General features: G+C 27.6%; 2 protein-coding genes across 3 annotated transcripts; both read left to right on the top strand.

Annotated features, from left to right (window-relative positions):
* The first annotated feature begins 5,213 nt into the window (after positions 1-5,213).
* LOC145831440 (geranylgeranyl transferase type-2 subunit alpha-like) lies at positions 5,214-6,935 on the top strand. The gene has a single exon (XM_082938697.1). It carries the CDS (start codon positions 5,229-5,231, stop codon positions 6,798-6,800), a length of 1,572 nt encoding a protein of 523 aa, XP_082794823.1. The 5' UTR covers positions 5,214-5,228; the 3' UTR covers positions 6,801-6,935.
* A 342-nt stretch (positions 6,936-7,277) lies between these two features.
* LOC145831511 (L-threonine ammonia-lyase-like) lies at positions 7,278-11,299 on the top strand. 2 transcript variants are annotated; one of them, XM_082938789.1, is made up of 3 exons: positions 7,278-8,495; positions 8,621-9,492; positions 11,145-11,299. In XM_082938789.1, exons 1-2 carry the CDS (start codon positions 8,315-8,317, stop codon positions 9,466-9,468), a joined length of 1,029 nt encoding a protein of 342 aa, XP_082794915.1. In that variant the 5' UTR covers positions 7,278-8,314; the 3' UTR covers positions 9,469-9,492; positions 11,145-11,299. The 2 variants fall into 2 exon arrangements, with proteins under 2 accessions (XP_082794915.1, XP_082794914.1); XM_082938788.1 differs by lacking the exon at positions 11,145-11,299 and having other exon boundaries at positions 8,621-9,663.
* Positions 11,300-18,272: the final 6,973 nt, after the last annotated feature.

Raw genomic sequence — 18,272 nt, 5'->3', positions numbered from 1 at the left:
TTTTTTCTAGATCTAGAATGAGGTTTAGTTAATCCAGTTTCAATATTTTGTTCAAAAGTAGTAATTTTTATTATTTAAGTGGTTAATTAGAATTTTTTTAGCCTTGCGGCTAGTTCTTCAATATTCTTAGTATTAACAATGTAGTTTTTTTAAGTTTTAAATTTATATTTACTTAAGTAAAATAAAACAGTTTAGAGAAATGAAAGTTGTTGTTAACTATTCATTGAAAAATTCTAATAAACTTTTTATTTTAGTTACTTATGTAGTTTAAAAAACACTATGTTGTACTATTAGTTCTTATTTTTAAATATTAAAGTTATTTGTTATTTGTTTACATACTTGTTTTCAGTAAAAAAAAATAATGAATACAGATTAGTGTTGTATTACTTTTGTTAAAAAAATAGAGGTTAAATTTTTGTTTATAAATAATAATTTCAAAAGTAGTAGCAGTAATGGTAATTAATTTTTTAGTGTGAATGTTTTAATAAACTTAACAACTTTTTTGCAATGAAAGAATTATTAGCAAGAGGAATAGCTGCTAAGGACAACGCAAATAAACTTGAAAATAAAATTAAAACTATTGATTTAGAAATTGCATACTTAAAAAAACAGTATTAAGATTTTTATATTAGGTAATGTGAAACTGTTTTAAAATCAAAATTATGTTTTCAGTTATTTAAAATAGATTGTGTATGAACATCTAAAAGACATAAAAAAAAAATTATTTTAGATTATTTTGTATCAGTTGTTAGGTATTAAGTTGTACTTTGATATGAGATATTTCTTTAGCTATTTCTTTAAACTTTCTTTTTGCAGGTTTTTTTACAATGATGTTAAGCTTTTAAGTTTTATTTACTGCATTCAGAACAGTTGCTAGGAAAGACATACAAGTCATAATGAAGTTATTATGTATGTCAAACAAATTAGACTTTATTCTTTTATGTAGAAAGTTAACTAACAAGTTTACACAAAGTTGTGCAAAAATTTAGTTTGTAATTTTTAATTGGTTTAAACCTTTTAAGATTGAGTTTTTGAAAACAGTTTTTTTTCATAAATTTAATGCAGAAGCATACACATACAACCTTCCTTTTATTATTAAAGAAGAAAAATGAGAATGAGGTATTAATAATTTATGTTAGAAGAAAAAATTTTTTTTTTAAGATTTGAAAAATACTCAGGGAAATTTAAGGTTACTCAGGGAAATTTTTGATTACTCAGGGAAGATTTTTTAGCTCAAAGAGTGGCAACCCTGTTTATAGCTCAAAATAATTTTAAACTATACAAGATAAATAGGCTCCTTATAAAAGGTGCAATCTAAATTGACCAAAAAGCTTATTTCACTAAAATGTACTTTCTTCTACAGTTTTAAAGCAATTATTTTTAATTTTCTCAGTTTAAATAAAGTATCAGAAATAGTTTCAGTATAACTTTTAAATTGTGCTAAATATATAATAAATATCATTTTTGAAAGTAATTTTATAAAACTAAACTATTCAGCCTATCAAAAATTTATGATCATAAGAAATTTAAGACCACTTTTTTTAGAGGACTATTTTTTCAACACTGTTAAAGTAATAAGTAGTGATCTACCGAACCCAAGATTCGGACTCGGATTCGGCAGACCACTTTAAACTTTTGGATTTTACTTAATTGTTTGTCAAAAGTTATATGAAAGTAAAACTAGTTAATAATTCCACGCTTGAGTGGATAAAAAAATGGGCCTTCTCACTTATAAAAGCATTATCAATTTTGATTAGAGTTTTGCACACAGTATAAAACTATGATATATTGTTTTTGTTAGACTCTCAAATAAAATTAAGTAAATAGTTAAGGCGTTTAATTTCAGCCTTTGGATAACTGCTCTAGTTTATTTATCATATGTTTAGTTTTTTTTATGTTTGCTCGTAGTCATGAACTGCTGCATTATTAAAAAAAAATGCAACATAAATATGTAACATAAAAGCAGATGCTTGAATTCTTTTATCTATATACTTTTTGTTAATTTTTTATTATTTGTTTAACTGATAGTTTTAATTTATGATATATATGTTATAACTTCAAACACTTTAATAATTATTTTAAAAACAATGTTCTAAAAGTAAAAAAAAATATGTTAACAATAAAATCTCAACTAACTTGAAATAAACTGCTGCAACTACTTTCATTATTTATTGTTGAACTCTGAATATCAAGAGAATATTTAGACCTTGCTGCAATTATGAGAAGTAAGGCTCAAAATCAATAATGCAACATTTCATTAAAAAACATTTTCCTAATGATTTATTAAAGGTTTGAAAGCAGCTTATATTTCCGAGTAAGAAGTTTTATAAAATTGTTGCGTGGTTCTTTTGTATAACAGATACTTCACCCATACTATACAGCCTAATTTATATAAAGTAGTCTATAATAGTTTTCAGTAATGATAGCTAAAATTCACTGATACATTATATTAAGTTAGTATAAAAGAATTTAATTTTTATTATGTCTAATTTAAGTATACAAGTACCAAACTGCCTGCAGAGAGTCCTAAGGATAAACGTGCTGGGAAGTCACCCCATCTGCAGGAAAAACATAGGCAAAAAGGTCAGGTTGACAGTCAACCAGACCCAACTGAGACTTTGGATGTTGGTCCACCAACATGCATAGCTCACAAACTTATAATATTTTTTTTATTTGATGTTCAATTTTTTGGAGTAAAAGATTGTTATGAAAACAAATTCTTAAAATGATTAAAGTTATAATCATTCTCTTTACAGGGTTGTCAAAAAACCTGAAACCCTGGAATTTAAAAATTTAGACTTTCAAACCTTGAAAATCTTAAATTTGTGAAATATAAAAAAAAACCTGGAATTCTGAACAAAAACCACTAAAAAACCTGGTTTTTTAACAATTTTTAGATGTTAAGTAGAAACATTTTTATTTGACATTATAAAATCTATCATATAGATATTTTTTTAGCATCATAACATTTTTTTTATAAAAAAAAACAGTTTTAAAGGAGCTTTACAGTATCTTTTGAATTTTTGCATACAATTCAACACATTTTTTAACCTAAAAATAAACTTTAAACTAAAATAGACCCGAAAATAAGTACTTTCGAAAACGTGGAGAAAATTAGCCCAAAAACATTTAGCAACCCTGTCTTTAGCAATAAGTGGAGACCTTTATTTGTTATATATCTTTAAAGACAACAGCTTTAAACAAATGATATTGTAATATTTTAGGCTAATTTTATATTGTTTTTAGTGCAGAAGTATAGTTTACAAAAACCATACATTTTTAAATAATTTATTTGTTATCTTTTATTAATTATAGCAATCAAGGGTTGCTAAACACTCACAGTACTCAGGAAAATATAGGGTATTCTAAAAGTTTAGAAAATCTCTTGAAGTCTGAGAAACTCATGGTAGTTTTTAATTTTTAATAGATACATCAGGGTAGTTTAATATTTTCAAAATTTAATTTTAGGCTAGTATTCACATATATTGAATGAGATTTAGTTGAGTTAGTTTCAATACTTTGTTTTATAACCAATATTGTTAAAAATTTTATTTTTATTGATGCCAAAAAGATGTTAATTTTTTTAAGGGTTTAAAAAGTCTTGAGATGACTCAGGACAGTTTAAGGTCACTCAGGACAGATTTTTTGACTCAAATATATTTTTTATCTGTTCTGACAGTTTTATAAAGCTTATTTTGTTAATTTTTCCATTTCGGAGATCTGTTAGTAGATTTTAGAAATGTTTTATTTATGTTTAAAGTTTTTTTTTTACTTAATGTCAAACATTTATGCCAAGAAAAGTAAATAAATTATCATTAAAATAAGAAAAAAAAAATATTGAAGTAGATTTTTGCTATTTTATAACTCTATATTACTATGCTTATATTTAATTATTTCTATTTTCATTTTGTTAGGAGTGTAAATACCTTCAAATGCTAAAATACAATGTAAGTAGTTTGTTGATTTCATGAAATAAGTTTGACTCACTAGGTCAGTATAAATAAAGCTTGAGCTTTTTGTTAGCATAAGCTTTATAATTAATTGAAGATATATTGGTTTATATTTTGTAATATCATGTTTGCATATTAGTTTAAAATACTGTTTTTTTGTATCCATAAAATGTTTTGTTTATACGAAAACATAATTTCAGAACAAAACTATTACGACCTATATTATCAGCTTTATCAAAATATAGTTTACACAACATAGAAATTAAATTACTATTTAGAATTAAGATTTAGTTGATTTTAATTTTATAATACTATCATATTATTATTCTATAGTTATTTTTGTTTTACAGTATTATTAATGCCTTCAATAGTTTGGCAATATTTTACTATAAGATAAGAAAATAACTCCGTCGCAGTATGCAAAATCTGCGAAGCTAAGATAAAAAAGAAAATAACAAGTATAAGTCCTATATTACCTCTTCAAGCACAATCATTTGAAAACTCACACAGTGAGAGTTACAAAAAGTATCAAAGTGAATCTTTAGACAAAGATAGAATTTTTACTGCACCTGAACCTCCGAAAAAGAAGGCTTAAAGCTATCAGGCAAACTAGTCTTGATGGTTATAAGTCTATGAAACTCTGGGACATTAAGGATTTAAAAGCAAATAAAGTTTATAAATATCATTAAAATATTTAGACTTGGATTCGGCCGAAATCAAATTTCAAAATTGAGATTCGGACATGGTCGAATTTTAATTTGAAAATAAGATTCGGGTTTGGACTCGGCCGAATCCTATTTTGAAAATAAGACTCGGATTCAGATTCGGCTGAATCCGAAATTTTTGAACTCGGTAGATCACTATAAAAAAGCTGTATCTATCATTTTTATTTCAAATATAAGTCTAAAAATATTTGATATATTTTTAAACTTAATAAAAGAAAAATTATATTACTATTCAAATAAACTTTTTTTTCATATAATAGAAGTGTTTAGTGTAATGAAGTATTAGCTTTCAATACTTCATTACACTAAACATTTCTATTATATGCTATAGCTTCATGAAGTAATAGCTTTTAAGAAAATGTATATGTTTGTTTTGTTTTCATCAATTTTAATTGATAATCTTAGTTAAGCAGAAAATACTAGTTGAAAAACTATTTAAAACATGCTAATTTGTACTGCACAGTAGTTTTTTGTGTTGTCTGGCATAGTCTAAAATAAAAATGTAAAACACTTTAACAAAAATCTATCTAACAGGAATATATATAAATAATTGATGCATGGTCGAATCAGAATTAAAACTACAGCTCAGAAGGCTGAAGAAGAGCGGCTGAGGATGGCAGGAAAAGTTAAAAAGCTCAAGTTTGCAATGTCAATAGTTTTTGAAAAGGTTTCTACTGAACATTACGATGAGTTGGGAATGAAAACAACCGCAAAAGTTCTAGCACACAATTCGGATTTTTATTCTTTCTGGAATTACAGGAGAAGGTATTTTGACAGGCTTAAAAAAAGTGAAAGTTGTGATGAAAAACAGTTTGAACAAGAGCTGTTGAATGAGTTAGAGTTCACAACAGAAAGGCTGCTCCAAAACCCCAAATCTTACCCTACTTGGCATCATAGATGTTTTATTTGTTCCCTTTTTACTAAATGCAACTGGCGGAAAGAACTTGATCTTTGTGATCAGTATTTAAGTAAAGATGAGCGTAACTTCCATTGCTGGGATTACAGGAGGTTTGTTACCTCTCACATGTCTGACAACGATTTGAAAAATAATGAGCTTCAAAAAACATTAGAGTTGATCAGTGAAAATTTTTCAAATTACTCTTCGTGGCACTACAGAAGTAAGTTGCTTGAGAATGATATTAAAAACGAAACAGTAATGCAAGCTGAGTTTGACAATGTGCAAAACGCGTATTTTGTTGACCCAAGCGACCAAGCTGCTTGGATTTATCATACGTGGCTGGTTAACAACAAACTCAAATTTAAAAATGTACTGCTCAGTGTTAATACTATTGAAGGAAAAGTTTATTTTACATTAAGTGAAAAATTAACTAGCAAGAATGTAACAGATTTTGTTTTTCTTGGAGATGGTGAAAAACTAGATGTAACATTTGATAAAATTAAGAAAATCAATACTTTTAACAAGAACTTTTTGTATGCAGTTGATAAAGACATATTTTCCACTCACAAAATGTGTTCAATTTGTAACAAAAATCAAAGCTCCATCTCATTAAATTTGAAGTTTGGAATTTGGAACGTGTACATGCAGAACAAAGAAGTGAACGAAGCTTCCAAAGAGTTTTTGTTCGAGCAAGTTGAACTCCTAGAAGAGCTGCTAGAGGAAAACCCAAATCACAAGCGGGTCATGCTGAACTTGGTCAACGTCCTGCAAAAGCTTGAGCCAAAAAGCAAACGCGTCGGTGAGTTGATACAGAGCCTCGGTGAAGTCGACAGTAAGAGGAACAATTATTACAAAGACCAATACAGTAAATACAACATTGAACTGAGGTTGAGCAGCATCAGCAACAAATGCGATTCGTTCAGCCTTAAAAATTGCAGCATGACCAATCTTTTTCATGGCAACTTGATGATTAATGTAGTCCACCTCGATGTTAGTAATAACAAGCTGAAAGAACTGAACGAAAAGTTTTCAGTTCTTTATAACATGAAGACTATTGTAGCAATTGATAATCTAATAACTTGTGTAAGAGGACTGTATTGCTTGACAGGACTCACTTCAGTTAATTTGTGTGGGAATTTAATCAGTGATAAAAGTAAGATTTTAAAACTTAAGCAGACTTGTCCAGGGTTAGAAGTATTGAATTATACTGAAAACCCTTTAGTTTAATATATATTCTCAAAATTAATTTATTACTTGTCGAACTTATATAAATAAAGTAAAAAAATTATGAACAAAAAGCTTATTCAAAAATTCTATCAGCTTAAAGCAATTTATTAATGTTTGGATGAAAACCAGGATATTATCAACTTACTCTAAAAAATTTTTTAATACATTTTCATTTACTTGTGAAAAACATCTTAAGAAATTACAAACAGTGAATTTAAACTGAATTTACTGTAAGTTTTTTATTTAATACTTATAATTTGAAACTTTTATATTTTCCAGTATTAAATTAAATAAAATTTAATGTTTCTGTTAGCTTAAAAGTTCATAAAAAAGTTTACTAGGCCAAACTTTATAATTTATTTCTCAGAAAAATTGAATTATAACCTTTAATTTAGTTGTTAATATTTTTTTATGGTTGTTTTGGGAAAATGTATGTTTTTTAAATCTTTAATTGTGTAAAAGTTAAACTGTGTTTTTTAACTTGAAAATTTAAAATTGTGTAAAGACATTTTTAATTCTTTTTGTGTAATATTTACGAAATTACTTTACTTCTAGAAAAAATATAAATGTTTCTTGATTTTTTCACATAGCTTTATTAGAAAATCTAAGATACTCTTATGTATTTTAATGCGTGTTGTCTTATCTAAGATTGAAAATGTAAAGTTGAGTAAAAACAGACAATAAACTTGTCCATATCTTTTCAATGTTAAAAGTTATGACAACTTTCTATCTAAGTATTTTATTCTTTTAAATTTATTAGAAGTGTCACCATTTAAGCTAGATACTAATTTTTATTGAGCGTTTAGCATTTATGTGCTAATAACTAAAAAAATGTTAATATTAAAGTCAAAGTTTAATTAATATAGTGTTAGTAAAGCACTAACAAGTATTTTCATACAAAACTAAAGGGTAAACTATATTGATAAATTTGAAGTTTTGATAACAATTTTACTTTTGAAAAACCGTTTTTTTCATCCATATTATTTAAGAAAAGTTTAAATTGTGTTAACAACTTTTTATTCTCATGTTTTACTTTTTTAAATTAGTTTTTAGCCTTGTTGATTTTTAACATGTATAAACATAAATGCAATTAATTTAATAACCTATATCTTTAAAACTATAATATTCATATTGTTGTTAATGAATACGACCAACTAAAACAATTTTAGTAATGACTTTCAATTTGAAACTATGTGTTTGTTGTTTTTCTTTAACACAAGTTTACATATAAAAAAACGCTTTAAAATTATTTTTCTCAATAAAAATTTCAAACTCGTACATATTGTCCTATAACTAAAGCTAATATAGTAGTACAATTTTATTACACGCCCACTAGTTGGTTATCTATTAAACTGACAAAAACAGATTATTTGCATTCTTTCAAGTATATTTTAGCAATCTTGTATTTATTGTTAATGTTTTCTTTGTATCTTTATAAAAACAATTTTTGCTGATACTAACACAATTGTGTCAAAACTCTTTTTTTTTTTAATTTTGTCCTTCTATTATTTTGCATGATTTTTATCCTACAGCAATCTTTAACAATGGAGTACAAGCAACTGGGCGATTCAATTCACAAGGCTTACGAGCGTATAGCGCCTCACGTGTTCAAAACCCCGTTGATGCATTCGCCCCAGCTGTCGAAAAAGTATGGTTGCCAGGTGCATCTCAAGCTCGAGTCAGAACAGAAAACAGGTGACATAACTGTTTGTTTAAAACTATTGTCGCCCTTTAGAAATATTTAAAACTATTTCGAAAAGATTTGATATTAATTGCTTGCGTAGCAGATTGTTTGTATATTAATTTAATTATATTTGCAGGCTCGTTCAAAATTCGCGGTGCCTTCAACAAGCTGCTCACCTACCTGGAAGAAAACGGAGGTCACGGGGGGAACCCCCAAACTTTTGTCACCGCGTCCACGGGCAACCATGGAATGGGCGCTGCCCTCGCCTTTACCACCCTCCAGCAGAAGGGTGTCGTTTTCGTCCCCAAAAACGTCGACCCAGCCAAAGAGAAAACCCTCCGGCTGTATGACGTCATGCTCGAAAAGTACGGCACGGACTGCGTGGAGACTGAAATGAAAGCTCGCAGTTTTTCCGACGACAACAAAATGGTCTTCATATCGCCGTACGCCGATTACGACGTCATAAAGGGGCAGGGCACGATCGCCAAGGAAGTTCTGGCCGACCTGCCGCAGCTCGACGCCATCTTCGTGACGGTCGGTGGCGGCGGCATGATAAGCGGGATCGCCGCCTTCCTCAAGAGCGTCAAGCCGGAAGTGGACGTCGTCGGCTGCCTGCCTCTGAACTCGCCCGTCATGTACGAGTCTGTCAAAGCGGGAAAAATTATCGACATGGAGTGCCGGGACACGCTCTCGGACGCCTCCGCCGGCGGAATCGAGGCGGGCAGCCCCACCTTCGACATCTGCCGCCGCCTGGTGGACAGGTGGGTAACGGTGACCGAGGAGGAGATAGGCAGGTCCATGTACGAGCTGCTCGACACCCACCACAAGGTGGTCGAGGGTTCCGCCGGCGTCGCCATGGCTTCCGTGGCCAAGACGTGTGAGGATTACAAAGGGAAGAACGTGGCGGTGGTCATATGCGGCGCCAACTTGTCCATGAGTAATTTGAAGAAGGTGATAAAAATTGGTGAAAAGGGCAAAAAGTAAATAAATTATTTCATCAATCTAAAGGTTAAGTTTATTTTAAACTGAATTTTATGTTTTTAGCATTAAAATACTTGTAGTTGAAGAGTGTGTGCTCTTATAGCTTTTTTTCAGTGCTTAATCAAGTTTTCATACATCATTTATTCCTGCTTTGCTTCTTTAAAAGTTTAATTTTTTATTTAGTTCTTGCAATCATAGTAAACCCTAGCTAATTATTTGACTTAAAACAGTTTCAAAAAGCTCTCTTTATTTAAATCATTTATTTTAATTATACTCTTTATTTTGTAATTTATTCAAGTTATATTTTATATCTACTTAGTTATTTTAATATGGTTTGAACAAAACTTAAATTTTAAATAATTAACATTGTATAATTAAAGGTTTCTATTATTCGTTTAATGTATTAAAAAAAAAGTAGAACAATATAAAAAAAAGTTAATAATAAATAAATTTTTAACGAATTTATAATAATTGTGTGTTTATTCAGGGTTGCCACTTTACCTGGAATCCTGGAAAAACCTGGAATTTGACTATTTAGGCAAAAAAAACCTGGAAATAAGAAATTTTGGAAAAAACCTGGAATTTTGAACAAAAAACCTGGAATTTTTAAGATTTTTATCATGTTCAGTAGTAAAACTTCGGTTTGACTCAAAAAATTTACCATACAGATAAAAAAATCTTGTCATCACCAAAAATTTTTTTATTAAAAAATTCATTATAAGTAGCTTTACAGTATCTTTTCAACCTTTTTATACTGTTGAACACAGTTTCTTACCTTAATTTAACTTTACACTAAAAAATAGACCCAAAAATATGTACTTTTAAAAACCTGGAAGAAATTTGAAAAACCTGGAAAGATTTTGAAAAAACGAGTGGCAACCCTGTTGTGTGTTTATTGCAATATGTACTAAAACATTTTTAGTCAATAATTATACTTAAAAAGCATCATAGATCACTATTTACTTATTTAGTTTTGCTAGATTTTTACTTTCCGTGGGTAAAACTATGCTTTCAACCCTTCAAAAATATTCAACTTAAACAAAGATAAAACATATATATAGTTGTCAATTAAGTTGAGCCTAAAATAAGGGTGTAATAATAAAGTTGCATTTTTTACAATCGAAGTTTCTAAGCTGTAGCATTTAAACTTAAAATATTGAAAAAAAAAACGAAAATATAGATTATAATAATTGTCAGTATAAAACACAACAAAGTTTTAAATTTAACCTGAATTTATAAAACTATAGTTATTATCAGTTAAAAGTGATCATATTTTACTAATATATCAGTTATTAATTTCAGTCATCCCTGCTAGAATCTTAGTATACATTTTATATATAATTATAAATAAATAACACTGAATATTCTTGACCAATATATCTTATAATGATGACAACAAAGTTGTATGTGTTAATTTTTATCAAATTTGTCTGTTTAACACGGTTTTCTAATCAAAGTAAATTGTTTTTAAATTAAAACTTTGACTGTAACTTGAAAAACTGTAAAATAATCATTCTAAGTTATTTTAATATTTTTAAATTTATTCATCCTTTAACAATGTATATTTTTAAACATTAAAACACATCCTCTAAAATAAGTTAAATAATCAAACATTACTATTGCGTTTCTATAGAATTCAATTTATTTTATAATTATTACTTCAAGTTTATTTATTGCAGATTGTCTAAGCGAAAACTATGCTAGTCATCTCCTTTCTGGCAATCCTAATTTTTTTAATCGATTAAATTACAATTAGACAGAACTTATGTTTGAACGACCAAATACTATAAAAATGACTTAACAAAAATACTATTTTTGTAGATGTTAACTTCATTTACTAATAACTGTAAAAATTATCTGTTCAATTTTGCTGTTCAAAAGACTGAATGTAGATGTATAGGCTAGAAGTTTGAGATCAATTCTAAATTTGTATTTTACCCATGTTTAACTTAATGAAAAACAAGATAATAAATGTGTAAAAATTCTAACTTGTTATCTAATCACCTTGCTTTAAAGCAAAAAGATAGAAAAGGTAAATGATTGCCATTCAAGAAAAATCTGCGAAAGTCTATCAGGCCAAAGCTTGAACTTACGTGTGTTGTGAAACAAACTCAACTTAGCTTTTAGGTTTGATCGAAATGGTATTATCAAACCTTTACGTTAACTTAATAATTTTTTAGGAACATCTTTCACTAAGATATTTATACCAAATATATTTTAACATGTTTGTTTTTTGGCTGCTTTAAATTTTTTGTCAATACTAATCTACAACCCACAAAACAGTAACTCGCCATATATCTCTTAAATATGTGATAATTTCTAACGATTATATATAAGCAAAATTAAAAGTTCTAAAATTAAAGTTTGTATAGTATTCTTGGGTGCACGACTATTTAAGTTTGGACAATACAATTTTTTTTTTCAAATGTAAAACAGCTACAACTAAAAAAGTATATTTTTTTTAAATACGTATGTAGGTCTTATTAAAATCAACTAACTAATTTATATTTTTGCAGAATTATAAATATAGTTTGAAATACGGCTAAAATAATTTGTAAAATATTGTAATTTATATTTATCTCAAAAATAATTAAAATTTTGCAAAAAAAAATTGGATATTAATAAGGAGTAAGTTTCAATTATGCACGAATGGACACTACTACACGAAGAGTTACTTTTGCACGAAGGGAGGGACATTTTAGCACGGTGTCAATTTTGCATAATAGGTCACTTTTGCACGAGTTGGAACTTTTTATTTTTACTATCACGGTTACCCTCGGTCGGTAACTTTTTTTAAATTTTCTGTTTTTATTATGAGTTTATTTCCATCAGTAGTTTTTAATAGCTATTTCATTTCTTTTTACTATCACTGTTACCCCTTACACTTGGTAGGTGACTTTTTTTCTTTTTATTAATTTAGTTTAAAATTTTTTGTTGGTAATAATTTTATTAGTTTTTTTTTTAATTTTTATTATCACTGTTACCCATAACCCTCGGTCGGTAACTTATTTTTTGTTTTTTATTAAATTATCTTTTTGTTTTTCTCTTTTATTTTTAATAACTTTTCTTTTATTTTTTTTATCTCGTGCAAAGATGACCCTTTGTTCAAAAGTGAGCCTCTGTGCAAAAGTGACCCTTCGTGCAAAGAGCCTTCATGCAAAAATGTCTTTTCGTGCAAAATTATCTTCGTGCATATCTGTTCCTATTAATAAGACTTACATTAGGATGCTTATTAATACGGCGCACTTTAATTTTTCAGCTAATTTTTTTTTTATGCTTAGCGAATACCACAAATACACCATGTGCAAAATTTTAGATGATTTGAAGAAACTTTCAACTTATAGGAATTAAACTTTCTGAAAACTACCCCAATACAAACTGTATGGGACCCAAAAAATGTGACCTAAGAGTTTTCAGCTGGAATTAGTTTTTTTACAAGTGGCAACTATCACAAAAACATACAGTGCACAATTTAAAAAGGTTTTATGGAGGCCCTTCTTAACTTTAATTACTTTTTGTAAGTTTATTTAATTTACAGTTTTTTTTTAATCCACCTCAATTGACACAGGTAAAAAAAAAATCCAGCTAAAAACAGTTTGGGTCCATGCAGTTTGCATTGGGGCGGTTTTCAGAAAATTGAATTACTCCAAGGTGAAAGTTTCTTCAAATCATCTTAAAATTTTGCACATGGTGTTTTTGTGGTATTTGCTAAGTGTAAAAAATTCTAGCTAAAAACTCAAAGGTCGCTGTATTTATAAGCGCCCTAAGCCTAACCTACATGTGTATTTTTTTAATTGTTTAATATATAATACTTTTTTAAATATGTTCTCTTAAACATTTTTTAAGAATTTAAACTTTCATGTAACCAACATTCTCATAACTTGTTCATTAGTAAGTAGATTTAGAGCTAATATATTTAAAAAATATTATCTTTAGTCAACCAAAAGACTTAAGATATACTATTAAATTTGACATTTAATGTTTATTTTAAGTTAAACTATGTAAAAATCATAACAATTCAAAATTGCACAGTAATACTGTTTAATCAATCAATGCCTATATCGGATACAAATAGTCTTCTCCAATATCTTACTAATAAAAAGCTCAATTTCACTAATCTTCAATAGTATAAATGGCATTTAATGACTTTTATAGAAACACTAATAAAACTATATAAAAAGTAGTATAATTAGCAAAACTAAGCCAAGTTAAGAGTCTCAAAGAAAGTTGTGTAACTTCATACACTGTTATGAACAATAAAGTCGATCATAAATGATTCAACATGTCTTACCTGAAAAATACTTCGTACACAATATATAGTGTATTTACACGATAAAAAATCAACGCTCAAAGGACTTTGTGTATATATATGTGTATAGAAAGATTTTTTGGTCATCGAGCTACACACTAACTGTTTTCTTTATCTTTTTTGTGTAATAAGAAAAAAGAGAAAAAATAATCAATATTAAGAAAAACCAATTTTACAAAAATTAAATATATAAGAAGAAAAAAAAAGCGCATTAAAAGAGAAACAAAACACAGTAAGATATTATATTCAGAATAACTTATAGTCAAAAAAGTAAATAAATAATGGCATTTAAAGGAAGAATAAGTTTTGGCTTAGAACAATAATTTAGGTTTATTGAATTATTTTAAAAAAACTTTTACAACTGTAAAAATATATCTAAACCTTTAAGTTCAACTATAACATGATAAACTACTTTTTGAAACAACAGAAGAAACAAATTAATTTTTTAATACTATAATTTTATTTAACGAAGAAAACAAGTACAAAAAAGCTAAGATGTTATTTATCTATTTATTTACAAACATTAATTTAGTTAGTTATTTAACCATTTTAAAGCAATTGTATCAGATGACGTTAAATGATGGACATGACGTTAAAATGTATCCAAGTGGTGTATAACCGAAAGGTTTTTTGTGCACCAGGTCCTAGGACCAAATATTTTAAGCGCTTTTTTTGTCGTTCAATAAACAGTTTATTCCTACCTATATTGAACCTATATAATAGAAATACTAACATATTAAATGAAATGTTAACAGTAATCCAAATATAATTAAATATATTAGTATATGCTAAAGCCTAGACTCGATCAGTGTCATCAGAACCTAACTAACACACTTAGCATGAATTATCTTTAGGTGCAGTAGTTATTGGGGGTGCACAACAATTCAAATTCGGACAATTCAAACTCCGACAATTCAAATTCTTTAAAAAAAATCAAAAAACCTTTACTCAAAAAGTAAGGTATACTTTAAAAAAAAAATGTGTGTATGTATGTTTTGTTAATATCTACAAACACTTTTTTAATTTTTGCAAAATTTTAAATATTTATTGAGATATGAATAAAATAAGCTTAAAAAAATAGTTATTTTTAGAAAATTTATAGCCACGAATGAAGTCGAGTTGAGTTTCAATAACATAATGTTCTGTCAAATTGATGGAGTTGCAATGGGATCCCCTCTAGGACCGACATTAGCAAATATCCTTATGGGATATATTGAGTATAAAGTGATACCCAAATTCATAACTAAGCACCCAAACACCAAATATATGAGGTATGTTGATGACTGTTTCATAATAACAACTAGTGAAGAAGAAAAAAAAAATTTTATTCCTAGAACTAAACAAAGCACACTAATCCATTAAGTTTACCAAAGAATCTGAAACAAGTAACCAATTAGCTTTTCTCGATTTTCTGATTTTTAAGAAAGATGGAAAATTCACAACTACAGTATACAGAAAGCCTACTTTCAACAACAACTACTTAAACTTCCAATCATTTTGTAGTAAACGTAGAAAAGTTGGTTTGATGAAGACTCTATACAGTAGAGCACAAAAAATCTGCTCACCAGAATACTTATCCGATGAAGTTAACAATATAAAGTCAATTCTTAAACTCAGTGGGTATCCCGAAATGCTGGTAAACCGAGTAATTTAGTCACAATCTACCAATTCAAATATAGCCAAACCTTATGGACCGGATAAATGCCCAATATTGTTAAAACTTCCATATATTGGTGATGAATCGAAACTAATTTAGAAGAAAATAGTGGATATAACAAGTAAAACATATCATGCGGTAAATCCTAGGGTTCTATTCATGTCAAAACCAATACTTCAACGTTCGGGAAAAGACCTAATGACACCTCAAGAAAAGAGTCTTGTAGTTTACAAGTTTAAATGCTGCTGTGACAGCAGCTACATTGGTCAAACTTCTCGACACCTCACAACTAGAATAAAGGAACATGTTCCCAAGTGTTTCACTTCATATATTAAAGACGAAAAAGACGAAAAGAGTATTGCAGTAAAAAATGCAATAAAGAAATCTGCGATAGCAGAACACCTTGTGAATAATCCAAGTTGTGGAAAAAAGTTTGCATTATCTAATTTCAGTGTAATGCGACAATGTTCAAATTCATTGGAATTAATTAGACTTGAAGCCATTTTAATACATTTAAACAAACCAAATTTATGCAAAAAAAAAGAATTGATTACACCCTAGCCTTATTTAGTTAAGACCATTTTGTGTTGATTTTTAAAGTTTTGTTGATTACATTTTCGTTAATTACATTTACGTTTACTTAATTGATCAATTAATTAATTTGTAAAAAAAAAAATTTTTGTATATATACTTGTTTATTTTTTTGTTTCAATTGTAGTTTCCCTGAAGAGAATTTGACGAAATATATTGGAATGAAAAAATTTGAGTGTTCTTTTATTCATTAAAAAATTTATTAGATCTAAAAAAATATTTAAAATTGTGCAAAATATAAAAAAATGGCCTGTAGATATTAATAAGACCTACAAACGTATTTTTTTGATTTTATCAAAAGCTCTTTACTTTTTGAGAGATGGTCTCTTAAATATTTTTTTAAGAACTTTAATTATCGGAATTTGAGTTGTCCGAACTCGAATTGTCATGTAACCAGTTATTGGTACTATCTTAAAACATGTAAAAATAATATCATCGTTTTAACCTTTTTATACTTTATCCATCCTTTTAGTAAAAAGTCTCTCAGGTCGGTCTCACTAAATGAGCCTAATGTTTTAAGTTATTACCAATTACTCCACATTTTACTTTCCTGATATCCTAGAAAATTGTGCCTATGTCTATTACTGCTTGGTAAGAATAAGTTTCTTTGAGAAATTCTTGTTGAATTCTTAAATACTTTACTTAAATGGTAAAAAATAATGTACGAGTTTATACATAAAGACGCCTAGCTAATATTGAAACAAATTTTCAAGATTTAATATTCTTTCTGTTGTTTTTAAGTTTTTTACTTATTTAATGTCTTTTGTAATAAATACAACTAAGAGTTTTATTCGTAAGTAAATGTTGTTTATTGAACGATAAAAAAAGTGCTCAAAAAGTTTGGTCTAAGGACCTGGTGTACAAAGGATCATTTCGATTATCGAGTCGTACATCACATGCTTATAAAGTTTCTTACGAGCTATTACACATAGTTTTTTTTATCATTTAAATCTTTACTAATGAACAATCAGTTAAACGAAAAGAAAAATTAAAGAAAATAAAACTAAACAAAAATTAACTGAATTTTGTGTTTAATAATTTACTATGAATCTTGTTTAGTAACATAAGAACTAAAAAATGTATGTAACTTAAAATTAGCTTTTAAAAGAAGATAAACAACACTAATAACAAACCTGTGAATATATTAGATATGTTCTTAATACTGTGAATACTTGAATTATAGGTTACAACTTCTTTAAAGAAAGTAAAATGTAATACGCAGAAAAAATTTTACGAAAGTTTTTTTTCAAAGTATTTTGTGCTAAAAAGGTAATTTTTATTTTATTTAATAATTTAACTTGAACAGTAAAAGCAATTTTACATTTGAATAGTTAAATAAACTATTAAATTTTTTTTTTAGAATTTTAAAGAAGTGTTTTTTACAATAACTGAACTTAACTTTTATAAATGAAAATATGAAGATAAGTACTGTGAAATTTATGCTTTTATTGAGAAAAAAAAAAACAATAATAATTTTAACAATAATGATATTAACAACAACAAATTTCCTTCTATTTTAAAATACACTTTTTTCCCCTTTTTTGAATACTTGTCCAAGTCTAGAACTGTAATAATAGAAAGCAAGCAACATTTGCAAACAATTTTGCTTCCTTAAAAAAAAAGAAACTTTTAACTTAAGTTTGCTTGATACAGTCTCTTAGCTTACTATTTAAATACTTTATTTTCTGCTAAAGTAAAAGTATCTGTAACTATTTTTTACATTTTCATGCTAAAAAAAAGTTTGTAAGCATAAAAAAAAATAGTTTGTAAATAATCTGAAATAAATTCAAAACTGTAATCTTAGAAAATAATCTTAATAAATAACTAGACAGAAAATGCTAAAATCTAGACTAAACAATCGTTACTGTAACCAAATAAATCAGATTTCAAATAAAAAAAAAGAAGAAAAAAATTTGGATATTAAATGACAAACACTATTAACTCCTTAAACAAAAGTAAATAGACGAGTAGGAATGATCACTAATGACCTTGGGGATCACTATTTAAAAGATCATTTTTAAGTTCATCCTGGAACTTTCCAAAATTACTTATATTTTTTAAACATAATGGTAGCTTAATCCATAACTTACTTCCTTGGTAGGATAGCGATTTATGACCTTTTTTGCTGTTGAATCTAGGTAGGAAAAAATTGTTTCTGAAGACCTCGTATGATAGTTATGGACATTTTATACACTTTTATAGTAATTTTTAAAGTTATCTGGTAACAAGTTATTGTTAAACTTAAACATA

Source organism: Thalia democratica, chromosome 3 (genome assembly GCF_965202585.1).
Source record: "Thalia democratica chromosome 3, ktThaDemo2.hap1.1, whole genome shotgun sequence".
Lineage (NCBI taxonomy): Eukaryota > Metazoa > Chordata > Thaliacea > Salpida > Salpidae > Thalia > Thalia democratica.
The sequence above is the reverse complement of the archived record's forward strand: the minus strand, read 5'-3'. Positions and strand labels throughout refer to the sequence as shown.

Coding starts and splice junctions, on each gene's coding strand:
- LOC145831440 (XM_082938697.1), top strand. CDS start 5,229: ATGCATGGTCGAATCAGAATTAAAACTACAGCTCAGAAGGCTGAAGAA.
- LOC145831511 (XM_082938789.1), top strand. CDS start 8,315: ATGATTTTTATCCTACAGCAATCTTTAACAATGGAGTACAAGCAACTG. Junction 8,496..8,620: donor CGAGTCAGAACAGAAAACAG/GTGACATAACTG, acceptor TTATATTTGCAG/GCTCGTTCAAAATTCGCGGT.